The 19794-nt window shown below is 38.8% G+C and overlaps 2 protein-coding genes across 2 annotated transcripts; one reads left to right on the top strand and one right to left on the bottom strand.

Moving 5' to 3' along the window:
• The first annotated feature begins 2683 nt into the window (after positions 1-2683).
• Positions 2684-8178, top strand: TEX28 (testis expressed 28). The gene is made up of 4 exons (XM_026711430.2): positions 2684-2858; positions 4976-5628; positions 6955-7090; positions 7864-8178. The coding sequence occupies exons 1-4, from the start codon at positions 2784-2786 to the stop codon at positions 8173-8175; spliced, it is 1176 nt and encodes a 391-aa protein (XP_026567215.1). The 5' UTR covers positions 2684-2783; the 3' UTR covers positions 8176-8178.
• LOC113443306 (red-sensitive opsin) lies at positions 6415-13236 on the bottom strand. Its single transcript, XM_026711431.2, has 6 exons — positions 12983-13236; positions 12265-12561; positions 11696-11864; positions 11018-11183; positions 10237-10476; positions 6415-10052 (listed from the first exon to the last, which is right to left on the bottom strand). The coding sequence occupies exons 1-6, from the start codon at positions 13089-13091 to the stop codon at positions 9939-9941; spliced, it is 1095 nt and encodes a 364-aa protein (XP_026567216.1). The 5' UTR covers positions 13092-13236; the 3' UTR covers positions 6415-9938.
• Between the last annotated feature and the right edge of the window lie 6558 nt (positions 13237-19794).

The raw sequence follows: 19794 nt of genomic DNA, 5'->3' as shown, positions 1-19794 counted from the left end.
TGTGTTATGTTGAATTCTAGTATGACATGGTCACTCTCACCCAAGGTTTCTGCAGTTTCAACTCCCTCTATTACTTCTTCTCTGTTTGTAAGAATTAAGTCCAGTATGGCTGTCCCTCTAGTTTCACCCCTCTACCTTTTGTACAACAAAGTTGTCAGCTAGGTTGGTTAGGAACTTATTTGGTTTCTCACTTGGTGCAGAATTAGTTTTCCAATTGATATCAGGATAATTGAAGTCTCCCATTACTATTGTTGTGTGTTTCCTGCATATGTTTGTTAGTTGGCTAGCAAAAAGGACATCTATTTTTTCTGCTTGATTGGGTGCCCTATAATATACACCTATGGACATGTCATTCTTTTTTTCTTTTATATTGACCCATATGCATTCTAGGAGGTTTTCATCTTTGGTTTCATGCATTTCTGTAGCAATATAGTGGTCCTTTACATACAGTGCAACTCCACCTCCTCTTTTATGGGATCTGGTTTTTTTGAATAGTTTGTATCCTTCTACCAGTATGTTCTAGTCATGGGTTTCATTCCACCAAGTTTCTATTATTCCAACTATATCATATTTACCTTCATGTATTCTTAGTTTGAATTCACCCTGGTTGTTCCCCAGACTCTGTGTATTTGTATATAGGCACTTGAGATCTTTATGTCTGTGTTTACTGTCTCCATAACCTGTGTTGTGCCTACCTGACCCTACTTTCTTGCCACCTGTTTGATTAGTGCACCTGGTATGGCACTCACTATTAAATGCTTGGTTTTGGTTGGCATCAAGATTGATAATCTTACCAACACAAACATCTATTTTGCATGCACTGGTATCCTTATTAGTTTTAGGTTGCTGGGGACTGAAATGTTCTGAATCCATTAATTCTCTGTCCCCACTGTTCAGTTTAAATGTTTATCCAGGAAATCTGTGAATTTAATGCCAAGTAACTCGGTCCCTTTCTTTGAGGGATGCAAACCATCTCTTTTGTACAGTTTTTCATTGGACCAGCTGCAGACATCATGACTAATAAAACCAAAGCCTTCCCTTTTACACCACTCCTTTAGCCACAAATTAAACTCTGCTACACGCTGCCCTTTTCCTTTTTGTTCCTTGCATACTGGTAGAACCTCTGAAAAGATAAGCCTACAGTCCATATTACTAAGTTCATACCCCAAGCTCTGGAAGTTTTTCTGAACAGAAAGTACATCCTTCTGGGACAGATCATTTGTACCAAGATGTATAATAGCATCAACACCACAGTCCTTGCTGGCATTCTTGACTATCTTAAGAATACACTTCTTGTCTCTGCTGGCAGTAGCACCTGGTAGACACCTGACCTCTTTCAAAACCTCAGTATCCTTTCCTAAATTTACATCCCTTACAATTGAGTCCCCAACCAGAAGGTGGCTTCTCTTTTTGGATGCCTTGCTCTTCTTGTGTGACAGGTGTGTAATACCTGATTCACACTTTCTCCTTTCCAAAGTAAGTTCTTCTTCTAGGACCATGATCCCTGGCTTACTTGAGTTATCATTATCACAACTACCTTGACCTGTCACTTTAGTGTCCCTATTAAGGTCAGCAAGGGCACTGTATTTGTTATGCTGGGACACAGCAAAAGCTTTGTGTTTATGGTCCACAGCTCTCACCCTGCCAGATCCTATGGTTGTCCATACTGCCCTTTTCCTGTAGGATCTTTGTGGTAGTGGGGGCTGGTAGCACGGCAGCTCAATAGATGGCTGGATTGGGCACCTAATTTCTGCTTGGAGAGCATAGATTAGAGATTCTAGATAGGTAATCTGTCGATGTAGACTGGTAATTTTTTTACAAAGAGGACAGTATCCAAGTTTGAAAAGAGTACTGTGAAAGACAGCTGTAAAACAAGTATTACACTGAACTAAGCCGGTCATTTTGAAATAAAATAAAATCACAATTTCAAGCGCACTTACCCTAAATGTATTATTGGTATTCTTGGTTTATAGTTATACGATTCGTGCGCTGTTAGGCACATGGGCCGCTATCTTTCTCCTTTTTACTCACCCTCTGCTTCCTTCACGATCAGCCAGCAGCTCCTCCCACAACCTCTGGGAATTTGAAATGCAATGGAAGCAATTCAAACTGTCTCTCTCCTTTTTACTCACCCTCTGCTTCCTTCACAATCAGCCAGCAGCTCCTCCCACAACCTCTGGGAATTTGAAATGCAATGCTGTTAAAGATGATGTGAAATTAATGTTCTTTTAAAATATATGGTTACATTTCAGTAAGAAGCAATCACAGGTATTCACTTAAGTTTGAGGTTTAATATTTTTAGATATTTATGTTCTGTATTCTCACGTGAAAGTTGACTCCTGGACAAAAAGACTTACAGTCAAATGACTTACAGGTTCAGCATCTGAAAGACAACTAAATGGCTCCAACTATTCAGTGGTTTAATTATTATAGATCAGGAATTGGGGCCACAATTTATTATATGTACATTTACATCTTTCATATTTTTGTTTCTTTTGTTATAATTTTGTGTATTCTTTTTCTTTTTTTATTTAGTTAAAAACCTCTTTAAAAAGAGATGAAGAAAGTCATAAATATTACCTCTTAACACCATTTTTAAGAAGGCTAGAGGAAGTTACAATTTAGCTTCAACAAAGGACAATTTTATTTATTTTTTTGCTAGTCTATCTCACCAGAAGCAACTTTGGCCAACTTACAACAATCAAATAAAACAACAAATATAAAAAGATTAGGTCACAAATTAATGTTACTTTTATGCACTTGTCTGTTTCCATACAGCATTGATGGTAGACTATAATTTAACCAAAGGAGAACCATCCCAGCAGTCAGAAGCATCAACAAGTCAAGCTCCCAATTCAGTGAGTGATCAATAAAACACATTTCTTCATATTTAAAATGTCTAGCACATGGCTCTCTTGTAGACACTCTGGACCAGAAACTATAACACTCTAGATCACAATTAGATTGTAGCCTAAGATGTTGAGCAAATCCATCCATATATATATATCATCCATATGATATGTGCATATCAGATGAACTCAAAAGGGATTACTTTGGTAAACTATGGGTAAATAAATATTTCTAAGTTTGTACATAGTATATTGCTATGTAATGAGATTCCAAGCAGTAAGGGCCCCTGATTATAATGGCAGTTGTCATGATTCAGGGAGAATGATATGTGATGTCACTGCATTGTTCTAATGAAAGGGAATTTTCTGTGCAAGGGTACTTTTCCAGAACAGAAGATAGGGCAAAAGATAAGAAACACTAATATTTTTGCACCTTACCAACCTCAGTCAAATAGGACCAACGTAGAATATCATCCCTTCAGCATTATACCCACACCTCATCATTTCTCCTCAAATCCAAGAAGGCATTTCAAAAGGTTTTTGACCACTTCCTTGTTTCCCAAGAAGAACAGTGCGTACTGTATATAGTCAATCTCGCCATGCCTTTTCTCTTTTGTTAAGGGATGCTTTAAGACAGGGGTCGCCAACCTTTTGGACCTCAGGACCACCAAACTCATAATTTTAAATCCCAGGGACCACTAACTGGTTTTGTGGGCGTGGCCTAATTTGTGTATGTGGCTTGGTGGTCATGTGACTGGCTGGGCATGGCTTGTATGTAAATATTGTAAATATTTATATAAATATTGATTTTTTTATAAAAAAAAGAGCAACCCCAAATCAGGCAAAGCAGGCAGGCAGATTGAGTTGCTCACTGAATCACAGATTCATTCTGTGATATCTGTCATTGGCTAGCTCAGTCTGTCACATAAAATTTGCTTGCAAGCAAACTCACAAAATTAACTCACAACACAACGCGTATGTAAATATTGAATTTTTTATTAAAAAAGAGCAACTTTTACCCAAAATCAGCCAAACCAAGCAGGCAGATTGAGTTGCTCACAGAATCATTCAGTGATCTATCTGACATCGGCTAGCTCAGTCTGTCACATAAAATTTGCTTGCTGTGAGCCTGCACTGAATAATAGTCCTAAGGGAGGTTTGCTGTGCTTAAAAGCAGAGCCGAAGATCTAAAGACTAACTAGAAAGCAAGAAATCCAACCATTTCCTGCTTCCTAGCTAATCTAAATCTCCTGGCACAGAAGAACAGATGATGATTGGAAAAAGGAATAATAGCAATTTAGCCAGCAAGTTTGCCGGGTAAGGAGTGAGTGGGGGGGAGGTTTCCCCCGGGTTGTGTGGGTAGGGCAGCCTTGTGTTTCTGCACAGCCTGGATTAATTGCTTTGGAGGGGTGCTCTGGAGGTGAGATTTCTCCGCGGCCCACCAAAATTTTCTCACAGCCCACCAGTTGGCGACCATTGCTTTAAGAGACAGGGTGGTTGAGATAAATGGGTCATTTACCAGAAAATTGAAGAGGCAGCCAGCTGCTGAACATCTCTCTGACATTGCCACCTTGTTTTACCCAATAAAGAAATTAGATATTTTAAATTGAATGTGAGTGTGCTTGTACAAGCTGAGATACTGAGGAATCAATGCTTAAATCCACTGGTGAAGCAAGAGAGGTAATCAGGTTGGAAGAGAATGAACAAGGTTCAAAATATAATTCTATTAAGAATCTTGTTTAATTTAGAAATTTGAACTAAGGGAACAGCAAGAACTAGCACTCAATATCCAGACTTATAAAGTTGCCATAGGTTTGCCTGAAAAGAGAGTTATTGGACAATTATCTCTTATTTAGCATCCCTGTTCCTCTCACAATCTCCAAATGAGAGAGCACTCCATCTTTCTATACAGAAAGAGAAACTGGCTGTCCTACATGAAAGCAGAGTAGAGAATATGGGTATAAATACAAAATAGACAGTGTATGGCTTAACATTCTAGGGTCACTCAAGATAGGTACATTGTTAGCTACCTAATGGGAGCTGCATGTAAAATATGACAATTCTGCGGTAACTTAAATTGGTATACTTCTCTTTGCTATTCCTGTCTTCCTGCTCCATCCTTGTAGCAAGTGGACTCCAGTCAGATCCGCAGGTCCTCTGCTGCTTCCGGATCTTCCCAGTCAAGTTACCGAAGTCCGAAAGATGCTCTACGCCATCGCATATTGCACTTGTCTGAATTGCTGCGAGTGGAGAAGGCCAATCGTGATGACAACCTTTCCACTTATGTGGAACTGGTAAGCAAAGCTGATAGGGAAAAGGCACCCTCCATCCGTCAAGCATTTGAACGTATCAACCAACGCTCCTCGGCTAATATTGCTCATCTTGAACAGCGTCTGCAGGATTGCTTGACCCAACTGAAGAGATTAGAGCAGAAGAATTTATCACCTGCAGACAGCAGTCCCTCTCCCCCGCCCCAAACTCTCAAGGTCAATGTGGCCCACCAGGGGCCATATAACATGTTCAAGTTCCGCCCTACAGAAGCTCCTCTAATAGAAGAATGCTCCATCCCAGAGAGCCCAGAAAATGAGTCAATCATAGAAGCAGCCCCAAAGCAGTATCTTGAAGAGGAGGCAAAAAAGAAGCTTCAGGAGCTGAGGAGCCAGATCACGGAGCTAAAGGAGTATCACAAAGTCCTGGACAGTCAGAGGAACAAGTTAGACGAAGCTTGGAAAGCTGATAAAAAGCAAATTATGGAACTCCTACAGGAGGAAAAGAAAAGGTGGGCATCCACATTCTTGAGAAGAGTGGTTCCCAGTATTCCATTTCCTTCCCATTGCAGGCTTGATTGTCCCTGGTGTCCTGTTTCCTCCTGAGACTCATTCTCTTAGAACATCACAGTTTTATCTTTAGTGACAAATCCACTATGTCTTTCCTGGATATGAAACTCTTTGCTTCATATGCCATACTCACACACAAATAAGCAGGCAGTTACTAATGTAGTATCATAATACAGACCATAACTTGCCTATTTCTTCTGATCTTCTCCATGCTTTATTGACATTACTTAGAAACTTCTTGTTTTCTTGTGATATGAAAAGGGCATAGCCACAATCTCCTTAGCCAGGAGGATTGTTGCAATATTTTTTAATTGGAAAAAGATCCCTCTTGTATGCAGAAGCATGTAGAGAATGAAAACATTTTTATAACAATTAATCCACTTGGGATATCTTCACTGTTGTCACACCACATTTATTAATGTGCTTTCAAAGCAAAGCAGAAACACACTAGTACTGGGTTGGTTTCTTTGCTGGTATTTTCCATCCCATTATCCTCCAATCAGATTAGATAAGATTATAACTAAACTAGACTATTTAAAAGATTCATTTCTAAAAAAGTAATTTCAATGAATGAACAGATAATTCTTCATATTTTTCTTTAAAAAAATAATAAAATAATGTACCTACTGCATGACATAAGAGACCAGACTGATGGCTGAGTAACCATTCCCTTTGCTAGTAAATATCTCTGTTATGTAGCCAAAAGGAAGTCAATCATTGCAAATAAAGAAATTTGAGTTCATATTTATTATGTCTATTTTTACCTTCAGATAATTTCATGTAGATAAAAGAATATCTGGTAGAGAACTGTTCAGAAGCATTTTTAGCATAATAATTCAGCTTACCAAATTGTTCATCTACTTGTTGTCACATCTTTGGCAGCAATACTGCCTTTCTAAGTTCCAAACCTCACTGGGTTCCCAAAAGTATTTTTTCCCACCAGTATTAGTTTCAGTGCTTTGATGTACTCCAGAATGTTTGGTTTCTTTTGTTTTCACATTCCCAAACCCAGATGGCACTGAATACTTGTAATCCTCTCCTCCCTTTTCCAATCCAGGATGAGCATAGACACCCTTTTCTTGTACTAGAAGTGTCAAATCAGGAAGCAGAGCCAGATCATTATAATCCATTTATCCAGCAATGCCTAAAGTGGTGACTGTAACAAGATCAACCAGTTGGCTGGGAGGTGGGGGGGGGAAGGGGAGGGAAAAAGGACTTAGAACACAGGATCAGATTACAGAACCTGACTTAATGCCACCCTTCTTCAGGCACTATAACCTGGAAATACAAGTGAATGATGCAGTACAGCTAAATCTCAATGAAATCACCAACCTCAAACATGATCTGGCCTGCACTGAGGAGAAGATGGTGTATCAATCTTATGAGAGGTCCCGGGATGTCTGGGTAAGAGACTGCTTAACTAAATGCATAGGTGCTGTGCACACTATTGTTCTTGGAGCAAGGAACAGGACATTGGAACAGGTTACATGTGACAGAGTGCATAGAAATGGAACAAAAGAAAAAATTGTAATATCCCATCTTGCTCAATAGGCTATGACAACTGTCTTTAGAGAGAGAGAAGTGTATTTTTGCAAAAAGAAATGAAGGCTGCAATGACTGTCATTGTAGGGTGCCAGAAAACTCAGAGGATGAAGGATTATAGAACAATGTTATAAGTGATACAAGCACTTGCACTGTTATTTTGTCTGCTGATAAGATCACCATGAACCTGCTTTTGCACATACTGCAACATCAGTGTGTTAGCATTGGTAATACACATAAGTGGGCTCTACAACAAAATATTGCATTGTGCCCTCCCCTTTTGTACAAGTCAGCATTCTATGACCAATGAGCATAGTATTAATTGGGCTGTTTTGAAGTCCCCTCAACATTTTTCCTCTAAAGTATTTCCTCTTGTGCATTTGTAAACCCTGGCAGTCTTCTGAACTTGTTGGCATCTGGGTAGGCATAGCGCCACTTGGGTTACCCAGGAGCCAGAAAACCGATCTTCCTCTTCGCAGATATAAATAGAGCCATCAAAAAATTAGAGCATGTGAACCTGCAAATGGCAGGTGAAAAATAACACTGTGGAAATCCACCTGGGATTAACTAAATCAGTGTCTGGAAATTGGCTGGTCTTGTCCTGACCTCTTGTTTTTTCCTTGTCTTTGTGGTAGGAGGTGCTGGATTCCTACCAGACCCGACTTGCCAAACTGGAACAGCAGCAGCAAGCCCAACAGCAGGAGGCAATGGAGATGCCCCAGGCCAGTATGTATAAGCTTTATGGACAGCTCATGAACCTGCTATTGACCATTGCTGCCATTATCCTGGTGTTTTTTTCAACAATTTCAGCTTTTATAGTTCCTCTTCTGCATACTCGTATGCGGGCCGTGTCCACTCTCCTTGTGATTACCATCATAACTCTTGCATGGAATTACTTCCATGACATCATTGAGTCAGAATGGAAAACATGGCTTCCTTCATCTTGACAGTCAGACAACATTGGTATCACTATTTCTGTACCTATGCTGCAACTAAGCAGCTTCTCAACAATATAACTATTTATTTGTTTATTAAAATAAAAAAGTAGTCTGTCTTTCTGTTCTTTCTTTTCTCCTTGATTGTTTCTATAGGTATGGAGAACTAAATTACAAAGCTGCTTGAATGACAACTTCACATGACAATCCACCTCTGAATTCTAGCATCCCAGATGAGCTGAAAAACATTGCAGGAAACTTGAATGTGGTGTGGAGGTTCAACTTTTGGAGAGGAAGAGAGGAACATGTGCATGCACATATGTTGTGTATATGGAAGCATGATTGCACATGAAAGAAAATAAATGGAATTTGATAGGTTTAAATCCTTGTTTAAGCTATTCAGCCCACAATTTTTTTGGTACCTGAGACAGGAAATCCTATTGCATTTTAATAACAGAAAATATTTCCTTCAGTACTCATCTCATCAGTTAAGGTTTGCACAAGAAAACTTCCCAAATGTTCTATCTCATTGCTCAGATTTGCTTCTCTTACACTTTTCTGCTGTCAGGGGTGACGCATATTCTTTAGTTTGAGCTACCAGTTTCACCCTGTTTGATTTCTACAAATATCCATTGTCAAAAATTAAAATTACATTTTGTTATTTCTCTTTTCCCACTAATCCTCAGTCAGTATATTGGCAGCTAAGGCAAATTCCCACATTCTTGGATACATTTCAAGCAGTACATATTGTGGACAAAATGTAGTGTTTCACAACATCATTTGTAAGATACAAGCTCAGCTTTTATACAGAAGGTAAACATTTTTGTACATTAATTTATTCTGTCTCACTGCTGTAAAGTTTTTAAAAATAATTTTATCAATTGCATTTCTAGCTAAATAACCCATGGAACATGGGTGATTTTAATATCAAATATTATGTACAGAGTGGGCCCTGTTTAGCCATGCTGAGGAGATATACAGAGTTCTGGGATGGCCAAAGTGCTGACGGCAAGTTCTCATCTATGATTTCTGCCAGAATTATGTTTCCTCTTAGGCATAGCTAGAAATCAGTATCTCCAAACATGCTGAGGCACAGAAATTGCAGGGGACAACTTCATTCTCCAGCCTCCTTTCAATAAACTCCCTGCACCCACCCAAACACTTCATAAGAGGGGCAGAGCAAAAGATAATCAAAATAGAACTGCTGCGGCTGATGTCTAGATTATCTCCTTTTGTGGATACATCAAACTATCTACCCATTCATAGGAAGTGGCATCTTGAAGATACTCACCTTCAAATCTTCAAATCTTAGAAGATTCTCTATATAAAAAAAGGGGGGAGGGATAGACTTGCTTCACAAAAGTCATAAACTTTCCACAGGAGCCCCCTTTGTTCTGCCTCTCTTGCAGTCCAAAGGATAAGTGAAAGATTAATTAAAGATACAATGATAGGGGATGAAATCAACAATCAAAACAACCTCTGAATCCCCAGGAAAATATCAGACTGATGGAATATTTGAATATAGAGATATGACCTTTTCATTGCCATCTCTTAATCAATTCTGAAAGGAAAGCGGAAACACCTCCCTCTCCCTAGGAGAAATAGAAGCACCCAACCTGGGTCACAGTCTTAAGTCCAAGGAACGGGTTTGTGCAATAGCAGCCCAATATGTTAGATATGCATAGGGAATCCATATGCTGCGGAAAGAAGGAGAAATTCTCACTAGGGCTCTCCTGGGAGGCAGAACTGTCTTGATATATATCAAGAAAGAGCTCTTATGCCGGTGATACAGAAGAGTTAGAGGCAGATGAGACTTCAGTGCGGGAAGTAGAAAGTTCAGAACCATCATCCACTTTCTTGCCAAAGAGCTGCATTATGCAATTACGGAACTGCCAGGAGACAGACAAATGTCAATGAGCGTTTACAAGTTCTACCCTTTTCCACCACATACAACATAATCCCCAAATGATATAACCCACATCCCCCAGTTGCTTTCCGTTCAATACTCTTAATCCGCCCGTCTCTCTCAATTCCAATAATTTCCAGCTATTCCACTGGGGCAAAGCAAATTACCTGTCTGTTCATGAAGACATAGATAATTGGGTTATAAATGGTGGCGCTTTTTGCAAAGAAGGCAGGCATGGCAGCTGTCAGGGGGTGAAAGGCATAGCCTGGATTGGCAGCAGCAAAACAGGCAAAAAATGTATATGGTCCCCAGCAGACAATGTAGGCAAGGATCATGACCACTACCATCCTTGACACTTCCTTCTCAGCCTTCTGTGTGGATTCTGACTCTTTCTGCTGGGCTGCAACCTATGAGAGAAAAGAAAGAAGTAAGGCCAATAAGGTACATCTCAGATCCCTAGGTGTGATTTGGAACAAGAGAGAGAAAGGAGTTTACCACAGAAATTGGATCCAGATTAAATTTGTATGTGGATATCCTTTTATAAGTAAAATAATATAAGCAGAAGTATAGGGAAGATGAACTAAAGAAAATTGGAAATCATTCCTGGCAAAGGTCTTATTAGGAAACTGAGATTAGCCAGAGGACTTTTATAGAAGTGGAGATCACGTTAGGGAAACTATCTAGGTATATATTGGTAGTGAGGAGATCTTATTTGTGTTGCAATGTGATTAAGGATTTTCAAGTACAGTGACAGAATTGTGGCTTCTTAACAATTGATTAATTCTCTATATAGCTATCAATTGGAGACTCTATAGCAGTGATACTTCAATTTGGAAGAAAGTGTGCTTTATAAGGAAGAGAGATCCTGTCACAAGGGACATGAAGGAGGGTGCTAAAGGAAAGGAAAGATATATGACATCTGTGATATAATACAATGTGTGTATTTACCGCACGGATAGCCATCCACACTTGCAAGTAACAAATAATGATGACGCTCAGGGGAATTGCACAACAGGTAATCATCAGGACAATCATGTAAGACTGGACACCTGGATCTTCATTGCCACTGAATACATCTGGACCACATGATGTTTTCAGACCATGGGGCCAGTATCTGGTTGGGAGGAGATGAAAGTCATTTTCACATTTGAGATTTGAGTAATCTAATCTTTTGAGCCCCTCTTAGTATGTTTTACAGTTGTTCATATAAAATAAAACAGAATAATTTCTGATGTCACACAACATTCTGACCAAGATAAGATTTGACAAACACATGACAAAGCAGTTGCGCTCAGAATTGCTTTAGGCTTCAACATCTGAATACCCTTGTACACATATCCTGCTCATTGCTCACCATCTCCTAAAAATAAATGCCAAATGAAAGATTTAATGACTTGTAGATTAAAAAAGATCAATGATCCACGTAACTCATTTCTCATTGAAAGAAAGAAAGCCAAATCACTGACTCTTCCCTATCAACATTCTTGACGAAAGCTAGCCACTCTTTACGTGAACATATACAAAAGTTTATTTTTTAGTTATGTTGGAAAGCTGCTGAAAATGAAGGACATCACCTTGCTCCTTTGTTTCCAGTGATGTTACTCTGTACCATCCCCTCAAACTTACCTACTCCAGCCAAAGATTGGTGGTGCTGTCCAGGTACAAGACCATATCCAGGAGAAGAAAATACCACCAAGAGCCATTTTAGCATCAAACTTGACATTTCCAAAAGGTTTGCAAACAACAACCCAGCGCTCCCAGGAAATAATGGCCAAAGACCAGAGAGCTGTAATGCCTGGGAAGGAAGAGCAGAAGAGGATAATAGTATGCTCAGAGCTCTATTAGGTGTGTGTGCATGTGTGTGTGTGTTATATGTAATCTATCATATAGAAATTCAGTTTCTGACCTGCTAAATCATTTATATGAAACAGCATCAAGGGTCAGAAAACTGAAATGGTTATACTGAAACCTTTACAACATATTCTGCCAGATGTGTCCTATAATGCATGGGATTAACAGGGTAGCAACTCAGGGACATGGAGAGAAAAGGAGCAGCATGATGGGTGATCTCTGAGGACAAAAGGATTATAGGATGTGCTTATATTAGGGGGAAGAGGATAAAACTGTGACCTGAAGGGAAGAGATTGGGGTAACAAGGGATTAAGCAGAAAACATGACGAATAAGTACTTCTTACCACAAGCAGAGACAGTATAACCCTCCAAAACACACAAAGGATGGCCAAGGATGAAATAGCCAAAGATCTGGTTGATGACACTGATGGTGCTAGCAATAACTGTTTCACCCAAATCAGCTATAGCCAAGTTCACCAAAATCCAGTTGAGCGGATGCCGTAATTTCTTGAATTTGGCTGTGGCCACCAATACCAAACCATTGGTAAAGACTGAGGCAATGACAACAAAGATCATCCAGAGTGAAGTTAAGTTGTAGACCCATCGTGGTGCAATATGATAGTTTGGACCTTCAAAAGGGTCTGCCAGAAGATGGACAAAGTTAAATATTAGAAGGATCTCAGCAAGCATAATAGCATCTTGGGCAAATCAATCAGGGATGCATTCTGCTAAAATAAGACAAAGTCCCTATTCTTGTAAATAATTCAAGAGTTCATCCATAGGAAAGTATATACATCTCTATGACTTATAGTATACTAAGACCATCACTGTCACTTCCATCCTTCTACTGGGACTACTTGGAGGCCTTCCTTATCCAGAACCGTTCCAGTGGTAACTAGCAAATTCTATTTCTGGGACCCCTCTTCCAAAGACATTTAATTGCCAAGGTTGAAGTCAGCTGAAGAAAGCCCACCTACTTGCCCTGTTCTTGTAAAAGTTTATCCTGTGAACCAATCTTAGCCAGCCCACCTACCCCTGTTCTGAGGCCCTTGCCAAACTCACCACGGGTATTGTTGCTGTTGGTATAAGCAAATAAAGTTTCCTTAGTGGTATCTTCATCATCGTTGTGCCGCCGAGCAGCAAACACTGCCACATCCCAGGCCTCTGTCATGGCCTTGATTACTGTCTTTCCCCTTGTTTGCGGTTCTTGCCCTCTTCCTCTCTCCCACGTTCTCTTTCTTTCTCAGTTCTCTTTCTTGTTGCTCTTTCTCTCCGCCCTTGATCAGCCTCTCCAATCCAATAGTCTATGCTAAGGTTCAAAATCCTACCCATTTATATAACTGCCCCCCCCAGAAGATTAAGCTTTCATCTTGGAGAACAAGATCCCCCAAAGCCCTTAAACGTTTTATCCCTTAATTGGGCTACAATGCTACAATTTGGCCCTCTCCCCTCCTTCTTTCCTTCTTCCTCCCCTCCTCCCCTCCTCCGTTGGTTGCACATTAACAGCTTGCACGTGTCCTACATCACCAATGGTATGTTTGCCGGACACTTCAGGTGAGAGATGAACATGATGGAGGGATTAGAGAGTCAAAAGAACTCCACTAAGCTGATTCAGAATGGAATTTCCTTCCAATTTCTGAATGTCCCATTTTTGTACCTAGCTCCAACTTTATTATAACAGAAGTGGTGCTTTTTCACTAAAGATAATGCCCTTGCAACTACCCCAAGAAATGAACTTCAAAATCTTTTTACATAGATCTACAAATATAGATGGGGGGTCTTTAGTGTTCTCTGAGCTTGGCTGTTTTCTTGCAGGCATTTCAATAGTTGAAGATCATGTTACCTATTTTGGGTAATAAAACAAGTGCAAGAAAGCAACCAAGCTCATCAAGGACCACTTATTTCAAGTCTGCCTTACAAACATTCTCCTTTATCAGAAACATAGATGGACATAACTTGTGAAGTATAATGGCATTATCCCTAGACTATGCAAATTATGTCCAAACACTCATCACTTCAAGCACAAAGTAACCTTTCTCATTCCCAACACTAGATATTAATTATATCATAGACCAACAATTATTGAAGGGTCTTTAGGATCTTTATCAGCAAGAAATTCTAAACACATGCTCAAGAGACTACTATCATTGGATGACATACAAATAACTTAAAGACCTAGCAAATATTTTTTGAAAATCTAACCTCAAAGAATTGCAATATATGCATTGCTCTTACAGAGAGTTAACTGAAATTACGAGGTAAATAAAAATAATGTAATTCATTGTGCATATTGGAATGCCTCCCTACAAAATCCCAGCCGATACCTGTGGTTTTTAAATATTAGCTTTTCAAATTATTATTTTGAGATGGAAGTTCTTCAGAGCAAAATGTGTGTTTCAGTACTGCCATAATTCATTATACTGAAGACTTTTATACCCTCATAAATCCAGGGATAACTGGTATTGACAACAGTGGACAAGTGGATGTCAATAGATTGCTTTGAACAGTTCCAGTTTTCCACAAACTGAAAAATAGGAATGAATAGACACAGAGTTATTGCCTATGAAGCAGTAAGAAGAGAGGGATAGGATGATATAATAAGTTGGAAAGATGATGTTGAGAAATGTTTATGAAGGTAGGATGGTGAAAAGAAGGAGGAGAAGAATCAAGGGAATATTTCCCCTCCACACCCGTGTGTGTGTGTGTGTGTGTGTGTGTGTGTGTGTGAGAGAGAGAGAGAGAGAGAGAGAGGGAGGGAGGGAGGGAGAAAGAGAGGGAGGGAGGGAGAGGGAGAATGAAATAACTGGATCTTGTACATGATAGGGCTAAGACGTAAAACAAGGAGATCATTCAAGATCAGTGAGAGAAATATGCATTTGAAAAAATATATTTGTATTTTAGATTCTGACCCCAGCTGAGTTTAGAATTCAGATTCTTGGAGATGCTGCCTTTTCATCTTTGTCACATTGCCCTATGTTCAACAGATGTTCTATAACAAAATAAATCCCATCAAAACATTTTTTTGTGAAAGACTCACATGCATAGGCATCATGGTATTTTCTCAAAATTGTATTCATGCCCACTAGCGTCACAAGACTAGACATCTATTGAAATGCCTTTTGTTTTGAAGTTTTGTCAAACATTTTCATACCTTCTTGCTTATGCCTGCATCTTGGCATCTTTCCATATCTTCTGAAGTCAACCAAGTCTAAACTAATCCTTCTATCTTCTTAGTGGTATGTATGATGGCACATTATCTATCTTGAGACCATCATATTACAAGTATTCCAAGAAAAACAAACATTTTAGGCCAGTGCAATTTTGAGAGCATGTTATGTGGTAGATATATATGGAAGCAGATGACTTGTCTACACACAGAATAATGGCCACAGTGAGTACTATCAGCTTCAAAATATCACTTAACAAAGAAGCTTCATCCTATCCTCTCTTAGTCCTTCAATTTGCTCTCCACAACCAGAGTTTATCTATTTCAGGACTGAGGACACCTTTCAACTTTTCTAAAAAAAGGGTATTTCTCTTTGATTTACCAATTTCTTTTTAGCCTGACCTGAATTCCCATGGTTTTCTTGAAAAAAAAAAAACTTTCTAGAGTTCTGGATTCTTAAAAAAAAAAACCCTCAACTCCTTAACCTCTAAATAATTAAGACCTCCTCGAGACATTTTTCTGCCTGATACCAACCGGCAGAATAGTGCCATCATCCCTTAATCCCTAGTCAAGATACATTAAGTCCCAGGCTGTCAAGTTATTTTTGTTGCTAGGCAGAAAATTCTGTAAATACCTCTCTCCTAAAACAACAACAACATAATACATTAAGTAGTACATCCTGAGTGTAACACATCCTGAGTATACTCCTAGCATTTGTAGTTGAGGATATGTAGGGAAGAATATGCTGGTTTGCATGATAGTTTCTAAATCAGAGATCCAAGCTTCCACAGAACATTATGAACATCCTTGGGGTAAAATGGGTCTTTACTTATGATTTAGGGTTTAAATATGCCCAAACTGATTGGTACTGTTCTTACTGTTAACTGGGAATGCTATGTGCAGCATGGACATAGTTAAGGTTGGTAACCTAGCCCACCTGATCTCTATCTTCTCCAAAAACATTAGGCAAAAGTTTTGCAAAATGGTTTTTGCCTCTTTGAATAGCTTCCAGCAGCCTGTGCTCTTATCTTCATGCTTATGATACGCTTCCACATAAATAAGGGAGCTGGGTGAATTTGGTTGTTTTCCTCTATTTAGATTCTTCCTTTCTTCCCATTATACATTCATTCTCTTGTACTGCTCGTTGTTTTATACTCTAATTTAATAAGTGACTTAAATATATATTTAGAATATTTAGCATTGCTAAGTATCTTTGAGGATGAAAAAAAGTTGTGTGTGTGTATGTAAACTATGATAGATCAGTGCTAGGTTACATTTGTGCATGCAGTGGTGGAAGTAATTGAATTTGGATTTAATGTGCTCAACCTTCCAAAAATCAAAATGGAATTGATGACTTGTAATGCATGCTGGTAAACAGAATAAGAATCTGAGTAGTATATAGTCCACAGAGCCTAGTCCCTGTTTACATGAGTAAGAATACTCTTCCTTGTAAGGGGCGTGCATAAGTGCACCATCGTACCTACCGTCCCTGTCTTATTGTCTCCATTTATTCGTACCTATTTCTTGTATTCTTACTCATGTTTATACTTATATCTATAATCTTGTAAGTGATTGACAAATCAAATAAAAATAAAATAGACTGTATCATATCTTGTACTTCGTTGGCTTCATTGGCTTCATTCTTAATAAGAGGGAATACTTCATTTTTGGATAGACCAAGTCTATCAAAAAATTTATTTTCACCTTGAAAGGCAAACAAGTCTTACTTATTTAATATATTTGTTATTCTGGCTTACAGGCTGCTTCAAACATGAGCCAATATACGTGGCTTATGTGGCCAGTTCCAGTAGAAAATATTAAACGCAATAAATATGATAAAAATAACAACAGTTCTGACATAACATGGTTTGCCAAGCAACAGTATAAATCTGCAATAGAAAAAAGGAAAGAATTGTGTAGAATGGGATCCATCACATGGCTTACTAAATATCTTTCTAAACCCCTAAACCCCAGTTGCCGTCTAATTTTAGGGGGGATGCTGTTCCAAAGAAGGGGAGCACCAGCAGAGAACGTCTAGCCCCATAGTCCCAGATGAAAACATTCCCCCAGCAGACGGGCCTACAGGCTTTCTTCCTTTCAGATACAGTATTTTGAATACACACAGATACCACCCAAGATTGAGAGCCAACGAACTTTAGATAGAAATTTCCTGTTGATCTTAACTGCCTTCAGAAACCATTTTTACATTAAACCTGAGGGTTTTGCCTGAGGTTATTTTGCATATACAAAAATCTGGCTTTAAAAATTTTGAGTTAACTTGGGGATTCACAGTGTATTTGCAATGGATAAATGAAACAAATCTCAGGGCAGCCTTGTGATATATGGCATATATGAATATATTTTAATAGGAAATTCATTATTAAATAATACCATCGGTGCTCAGGTAGGAAGTGTCTGCAGATTTGGAAGAACCCAAAGTTTACAGAAATATAAAAATGTTTGGGGAAGAGGGAAGAAAGTGAGAAAGGATCAGAGAGAGAGAAAGTAAAAAAGAGACAGGAATATTGCGGCTGGTACAATTCAACATTGAAGTTCATTTTGGTTTTGTTCTTTGTGTGTAATATGTTAAATGGCAGGTAGTTAGAGACAGGAAATGCCCCCCCTGCACACATAAGACACATACTTGAAGCAATGTGTAAATCATGGTTTATAACCAAGATGCTAGGAATGGCAAGTCATCAATATCTGGAGGACCAGAGGTTCCTCATTTCTTTGGAACAAAAGTGGTGGAGCGTCTATTTCATTATCACTGGCCCAAGCAACTGACAGTATGAATAGATTTTCTAGTTTGTGTTATATTTTATGACTGCTAAGTTTAAAGGGAAGATAATAAATCTTGTACTTTAGGATTTGCGGGTCTCTTTGGTACTCTGGCTGTTTTCCTGTGCAATTCACATCAAAGGCAATACAGAATATTCTTGTTAAAAGGGCAATTACAAAATTACATGAGTGGATATATTGACAAAGTGTTGTGATAGCCAATGTTTCCTGTTATTACCTCAGCTATGTAATGCTTAATGTCCTTCTCATATGTTTATATAGACTTATCTTTTTTACTGTGAGTCTAAATCATTTCCTAAATATCTAATTCTGTTGGGTGGGTACTAGATAGAATGGTATTGTACCTGTTTTCTTTCCTCCTACTATTGGCTTTCTGCCAATTAAAACATTTATCCCATTTATCTGAAAAGCAACTGGTACCAACAATCTTTGGGTGGCTGATGGATGTTGCTTTTTGGATATAGTTACTTTCAGAGCAGAGAATGATGAGTTCATTTGCCCAAATTGATTGAATCAGAATTTTTAAGGCATTTTCCAATTGGGTGTATTATCTCTCTCTGTGTGGTGTTGAACGTATGCATGCTGTTGGTAGAAATATCCTTCTGGGTTCAATTCCAAGTGGGGAAAAAGACACTGGAAACATGGAGGCTGTTTGAAAGGTTTAATGGTGGGCAGGACCACATGGCCTGGAGCTCCAGAGTGAAAAAGGAAGGATGATCACATGCTTCAGGATGAAGGAAAAGATCAAGAAGAGACTGAGGTGCTGAGAGTGCCTGGGTTTTATAACCTTTGTTGGGATTTGAATTGGAACTTGTATTCTGATTGGTTGTCAGACTCCCATGGGGCCATGCAGGGGCAATTCTGTAGGCTGTCCTGAGTTCCAGGCTTGGTTGAGCCTTGCTGGATGATGATGATGATGATGCACTGAAAGGGCTCTGCTATAGTTTTACCTGGAGATCTTTGTTATGTAAAGTATTCTGGCCCAGGCCTTAATGTCCCACCCATTAACAAAGGTGGGGGTGAGCTTCTACTTCTGAGGTGAGTTTCTGCTTCTGAGTTTCCTCTCTTTTTAGGGGAAATATTTTGCCTTTTTAATATTTCCTAGGATATTTCAATTTTCTAGGAGAGGGATGGGTGCTAACTTCCTACAATGCATATTCTCTACTTTTTAAAAAGCTGTGTTCTTGTACCTTTTTAATGTTCTATATACTGTATCAGACAAAAGTTATACTTTGGTTGTTTAGTGGCTTGCCTTGATATTTCAGCACCCTAATTCCTGTTCTAAAAGCCATAAAGAGTTTTAGGATCTATTTCTGAATTGTGAACTACTCTTCCTTTAGAGTTCTTCTGAGTGAAAGGATTTCAAACTATCCAAGCTGTCAAATGATCTAACTCTGAACTGAGATTGTCATAGTTACAAAGTCATAGATCCTTCTTAGATATATTCAGTCATCCATTCATTATACACAATATTCTTAACCTACTTTTCTCCCAGGGTACAGCAGATCACTCTCAGTTTGGCATAATACTTCTCAGTCAAATCAGTTTTAACTTGACACTAAAAGCAATGCAATGTAAGTTACCATGCACATTTCCAAAGACTGAACTATCCAGAAAATGTGAGGAACTCCTGCAAGTTAAGCTTCTTCTAACAAGCTTTAAAAAGCCCATGCTTTGCAGGGGACTAAATTGGACTGTATGAATGATTGATTCAGAATCTTTGATCCCTTGTTATTTAGGGCTTAATATGTATGTACCATCACCTTGCTTGAATGTTGTCCCACAGAAAAGAAATGCTTTAAACATAAAAAGCTAAGTTATCCAAATGAACTCCAGCCTGGCATTCTTGTTGACATGCTACATTTCTATATGGGATGTTGTGATGTTATAATTATTCTTATGCATT

This window comes from Pseudonaja textilis, chromosome 2 (genome assembly GCF_049901715.1).
Source record: "Pseudonaja textilis isolate UNSWEBS1 chromosome 2, rPseTex1.2, whole genome shotgun sequence".
In the NCBI taxonomy this organism is placed as follows: Eukaryota; Metazoa; Chordata; class Lepidosauria; order Squamata; family Elapidae; genus Pseudonaja; species Pseudonaja textilis.
The sequence above is the reverse complement of the archived record's forward strand: the minus strand, read 5'-3'. Positions and strand labels throughout refer to the sequence as shown.

Coding starts and splice junctions, on each gene's coding strand:
- LOC113443306 (XM_026711431.2), bottom strand. CDS start 13,091: ATGACAGAGGCCTGGGATGTGGCAGTGTTTGCTGCTCGGCGGCACAAC. Junction 11,865..12,264: donor TTATACTGTCTCTGCTTGTG/GTAAGAAGTACT, acceptor CTTCCTTCCCAG/GCATTACAGCTCTCTGGTCT. Junction 10,477..11,017: donor TGTGGATGGCTATCCGTGCG/GTAAATACACAC, acceptor TTTCTCTCATAG/GTTGCAGCCCAGCAGAAAGA.
- TEX28 (XM_026711430.2), top strand. CDS start 2,784: ATGGTAGACTATAATTTAACCAAAGGAGAACCATCCCAGCAGTCAGAA. Junction 5,629..6,954: donor CTACAGGAGGAAAAGAAAAG/GTGGGCATCCAC, acceptor ACCCTTCTTCAG/GCACTATAACCTGGAAATAC. Junction 7,091..7,863: donor AGAGGTCCCGGGATGTCTGG/GTAAGAGACTGC, acceptor TCTTTGTGGTAG/GAGGTGCTGGATTCCTACCA.